The sequence below is a fragment of the Neodiprion virginianus genome, chromosome 1, assembly GCF_021901495.1.
Source record: "Neodiprion virginianus isolate iyNeoVirg1 chromosome 1, iyNeoVirg1.1, whole genome shotgun sequence".
NCBI classification, from domain to species: domain Eukaryota; kingdom Metazoa; phylum Arthropoda; class Insecta; order Hymenoptera; family Diprionidae; genus Neodiprion; species Neodiprion virginianus.
In genome coordinates this window covers 20,919,181-20,924,448 of record NC_060877.1, presented here as the reverse complement: position 1 = coordinate 20,924,448, position 5,268 = coordinate 20,919,181, and the positions used below count along the sequence as shown (strand labels likewise).

Here is a 5,268-nt window from a genome sequence, read left to right as displayed (position 1 = left end):
AGTGTAACGGTTGCGCTGCTAGACGCTCGGGTGCTACATGGGCAGTGAAGTTGAACTGGCAAGCCGTTGACGAATGGTATCGCCTCATGTCCAAGCTGCACATGTAGGCCTGAAATTTGGCTAAAATGAATCTTTCCTGGACTTCCAATAATCGGTTTCAAGTCTGTCGAGCATGTTGTCCTCTTGAATAGGACTTAATAAGTCCCTTAGCTGTTGGGCCCAGTTCAGCTTGGAAGTAAGGTGTGGCGTTCAAGGCTACGAGTTTGCGCAGGCAGATTAAAGGAAGCCTGTGTTCGGGAATGTGTTCTGAGCACTTTGATAATCCAGTTGATAGCGGCCTTCAGGATGCAGACGGCTGTTTGGTCGAGATTGAGTTCAAGTCTGATGGCATATCCGGGGGTACACATGGGCAGTGATAGTAGGCGCTTATAAAAGTATAGTTGTGATGTTTCTGGCTGTTCCATGCAGTCAAGACTCAGGCAACTGAGATGTGCGAGGTAGGTGACAGTTGCACGTGCAATGCTGTTGTGAAGCTTCACTGCGTCTAGCCAGGAGTCTCCTTTGAAGTTTTTAGTGATGTTTAGCACAGTTCCGATTGCCGACTTTCCTTTTTTTGTGGCATATGTGGCTGCGAGGTTGCCCTTGAGAGACGTGCAGATTTTTGTACCTAGGTATTCGTAATTAGAAACTACTGATAATTCTTTACCGTTGAACATGAATTTACTGCGGATTCTTGGGGTTCTCCCGGTAGCTTTACACGCTAGTATTTGCGTCTCATCGGTATTTACCGTTAAACTTTTTACCCGACAGTATTCCTCGAGTATTGCCAGGCTTTTGCGAAGTCTGACTTCAGTGGAGACCACTAGAACAATATCGTCGGCATATAGCAGTAATAGCACCTCTGTTAAGCCAGCAAACAAGCCCTCGGCACCTTTTTTCTTGAAGAACCGTACTATATCACTAATGTAAAGACAAAACAGCAGAGGACTAAATACCTCGCCCTGTAATACGCTCTCAGTAATGTTGATGAAGTCTGAAAGGTTACCGTTGTTTCTTACCCGCATTTTCAATTGCTCGTATAATTTCATCAACAAGTTCACACACTTAGGGCTGAGACCAAGGTCAATAAGATTTTCCCAGAGTTTTAGGCGTGGTACTGAGTCAAATGCACGTTTGAAGTCTATGCAGAGTGCGTAGGTAGTAGTGTCTTTGAAGCGAAGTTGCATTTGTAACAGTGCTAGAAGTGAGAAAAAATTGTCCTCACAACCACGGCCAGATTGGAAGCCGGCTTGTTCCTCACAAATGATGTTGCAAGAGTTGGCCCAAGTGCGGATTCTTTCGTGGATGATCTGCGTGAAGATTTTTTCGAGACTGTTTACCAGAGCAATGCTCCGATAGTTATTGGGATTCAACGGGTCGCCCTTCTTATGGAGCATACACATTATGATGTGAGACCATTCTATGGGGGTTGAGCCAGTGCGCAGAATTTTATTAAACAGAACCACCGGGTAGAGCTTCCAGTTATTTGGTAGTGCTTTGTAAAATTCATTAGGTATACCGTCGGCACCAGGAGCTTTACCCAACCTGGATTTAGTCAAACTGTGGATTAATTCTTCCAGTGTGATGTCTTCGTCTAGCAGAGGGTCTGATGGACCCAAATATAAGTAGTCAGGTGCTGGAAATTGGAGGTATATGCCACGGTAAAAAGATTCCCATTGTTCGAGTAATATTTGAGAAGGCTGTAAGACAGTTTTACGAGCTGAGTTCACCACAGACCAGAACTCCACTGCGTTGCGTACATTTCTGAACTTTTTGCGAATCTGTAGCTCAAACTCAGAGCGACGGTTTCTTAGTAACGTGTAGTACTCAGCTTTTATGTCGTGGTATATTGACCAACGTTGTTGTGATGCCTTACACTGGGCTAGAGAGGCTTTGACGGCATCCTTGGCGGCAGCACACTCAGTGTTGTACCAGGGCTTGCGGAAGACTCTCTTAGAAGGGTTAAATATCGGTTGAATTGGGAGACCTTCATTGGCAGCATCTAAGATGGCGGAATATAGGTTGTTGCAAAGTACGTCAGTATACGAATGAGTAAAATCACCAGTGACCCGTGGAGACCAAGCCATTAAGTGCTTGTAAGTATTCTTCTTGTCCTTCTTCCAGCATAGTTTGTATTGAATAGGTCTGGCAGCTCTTTGGTCGAACTCTGACTCCGCTGTGATTGCGTTATAATTGGGATAGATTTCAATGGTAATAGGGAAGTGATCAGACTTGAAAACTAGTTCGTCAACCCACATGTCTTTAACTAAATGAAGACCATCGTTGTTAACCCAGGTTAGGTCGACGACACTTTGACCATTTTTATTGGAGAACGTGAAGTGCCCTGGAGTGTCACTAGGTGTGCGGCCGTTAAGAAGGGTAAAACCGTTTGATGCGAAGAATTCTAGCACAGTTTTGCCACTTTGAATGTGTGTGATATCAAGTGAGAGCCGTTCTCCATTGAGGGAGGGGCCCTGTATTATACTGTCCTCCGTGTATCCAAGTGTACCAAGTCTCCAGTTGAAATCTCCTTCACAGGAATATATGTAGTTATTCTAAAATACAGGTGACATTGGTAAGAAAAAAAAAAGAAAACAATAGTACTAGTACATAATAATGACGTAGGTGCAGAATGAGTATAAAAAATAATGTTTAAAATATATGAGACCTTTACCAGATGTGGAAAATTCCAGATTTAGGTCTAAGATCCAACCCAGTATGATCTATCTTCCAGCATTCCTTAATCAAGCACAATGCTAAGCACACTAATGCAGCTATAGATATCTTTGCGTTGATCGAATAATTTATCCAGACCTTTGTTACATATTTTCATAACACAATTCCAAACGTAGCTCTGATAATTTGCCAATGAGAAGATACCTCTGAACGTACTATGAAAATAATGGAATTCGTAAGTGAGATAATAGCTGGTCGCGTATTAATTGTAATAGCATCGTTAGGCATGAACAGTACTATCCATTATACAATTATTATAGTGGGAACAAGATCAATTGATCAATTCATCACTCAACTCAGTCATAGTCACACCGCACTATTCGCACTATGGAAAACGGCGGAGCGTGTTGAACTTGATGGAAGAGGACTTCAGAGGGCGATTCAATGTCTGAAGCGTAAAGGTATGAAAACGAAATTCTCTGTTCTTCGGATGACGTTGGAAAAGTTTTGGATCACAGTTGGAACGTTACTATACTCGGTCAACGTTGCAGTTTTCAAGAAGTTGTATGCAGATTCCCTTGAGTGATAGCTATAGCTTTACATACAACTATACAGGTATACAATATGCGAGTCCAGCCACACTCTGTGAAAAGACATCTTAAAGAAGTCCAATGCGTTTGTCAGAAGACCGCGAAATTTTCACGAGACGTGCTTGTATGAGCCGCGACGAATACAGTTGCACTTGAACATACTATGCATAAAGTAATTTAAGAGCTTTTAAAAAACCATACGACATGTATTTGTTTGAATTCTCGACTAATCAATCGACATATACAAAGGCCATGCTCTTTATTATTTTTTTAAGGAAGTGCAGCTCTCAACCTCAAGACTACTTTTTTAATTTTTATTACATTTCAATCAGTTTGTTCGATAATTTTCCACCAAGAATCGCTATTGTAGCGGTTTTAATCCCAACTTAAGATAGAAAATGTAATACTTAAACTTGCACATCTAATATGACGTTGAAAAAATCAAACTGAATTGCCTCTATCAACTATGCACTCACGTACACTTAATTTTTGAAGGTTTTGACAAAGGTCATTCTGAATGTCCATCCGGTACTCGGTATGGTGTCCGAAATAAGCAAGGTCACTTGCCACTTTCTCAAATATTAGTTCACGGAAATTTTATTAGAAGTACGATGTTGAGCCCAACCCTCTAAAACAAAATTTACAGTATTATCACAAACAGCAAGCATTTCGCTAATTGTACAAATTTTTATTAATCCAAACAAAGAGAATTCGGTTACAGCTGGCCTTCAAATTTTAATGACAAGTGTGAATTACTGTAAGTGGCCACCACCGACACGCCTTTGGAGTCAAGAATTATAAATAGTAGACGGTATACTGTTGAGTAGAAATTACTTTGTGCATACACTTCTCTGGCTCGGATCCAGCTTTTCGATGATCTCCTGGCTGCACTTCATTTCGGAAGCAGAAATGGAAGAATAATGCACATTATTCGCGTATGGGCTATTCCGCGTCAACCGGATCAGTCATCTCTCAGATATTTTTTTAATTTGGCATGTGGATTGTGTGGGAGGAGTTAGATTTTTGTGCCAAAGCGCGAATCTCATAATGCAAAATTCGATTTTTTATTAACAATAACAAATTAGACTCCCATTTTTTTCAAAAATTCATAACTTTGGCAAAAAATTAGATACAATATATGTTTTTTTTCAAATTACGCGGAAAGCTTCATAGAATTTAAAAAAAAATACGAAATGGTAAAAAAAAGTTGTTATCAATTGTTTATTTAACAATTAATTTTTCAAAGATTTTTAAAACAGTGACTGACACGATCAAAAAATTTTTTTAAAATTCTGACATGTTCCTTGAACTGTACTACAACCTGTGAATTAATTCCAGAGGGGTGTTTTTCTTCGTTTTTGAGTTAAAAATCATTAAAGGTGTCGATGCGCATGAAATTGCGGCGCGCCGAGTCTCTACGTAATGGCGGGCCGCCGGTTGCCGTCCACCGCTACCCCGCGGTGGCGTCGCAGCGTTATTTTAGAGTCATTTTCACGATGTAGGACATGATTGAAGAATCTGAAAAAAATACTGTACCTTCACAAGACCTGCTCAAAGCGATAAGTGAAGTTTCAAGAATGTGTTTTTCACCGTTTTTTTTATTACAGAGATTCAAAATAACGGTTACACACCATGAGTGTGCACATAAATGATAATAATTACATAACTTGCTACTTATTTTAAAATGAAAACACATTCTTGAAACTTCACTTATCGCTTTGAGCAGGTCTTGTGAAGGTACAGTATTTTTTTCAGATTCTTCAATCATGTCCTACATCGTGAAAATGACTCTAAAATAACGCTGCGACGCCACCGCGGGGTAGCGGTGGACGGCAACCGGCCGCCCGCCATTACGTAGAGACTCGGCGCGCCGCAATTTCATGCGCATCGACACCTTTAATGATTTTTAACTCGAAAACGAAGAAAAACACCTTTCTGGAAATAATTCACAGGTTGTAGTACA

The 5,268-nt window shown here is 40.7% G+C and overlaps 1 protein-coding gene across 1 annotated transcript; it reads right to left on the bottom strand.

The window, feature by feature from the left end:
* Positions 1 to 224: 224 nt before the first annotated feature.
* LOC124310242 (uncharacterized) lies at positions 225 to 4,201 on the bottom strand. Its single transcript, XM_046774055.1, has 2 exons — positions 4,151 to 4,201; positions 225 to 2,594 (listed from the first exon to the last, which is right to left on the bottom strand). The coding sequence occupies exons 1-2, from the start codon at positions 4,199 to 4,201 to the stop codon at positions 225 to 227; spliced, it is 2,421 nt and encodes an 806-aa protein (XP_046630011.1).
* Positions 4,202 to 5,268: the final 1,067 nt, after the last annotated feature.

Coding starts and splice junctions, on each gene's coding strand:
- LOC124310242 (XM_046774055.1), bottom strand. CDS start 4,201: ATGAAGTGCAGCCAGGAGATCATCGAAAAGCTGGATCCGAGCCAGAGA. Junction 2,595..4,150: donor TGGATCCGAGCCAGAGAAGT/GTATGCACAAAG, acceptor CCTGTATTTTAG/AATAACTACATATATTCCTG.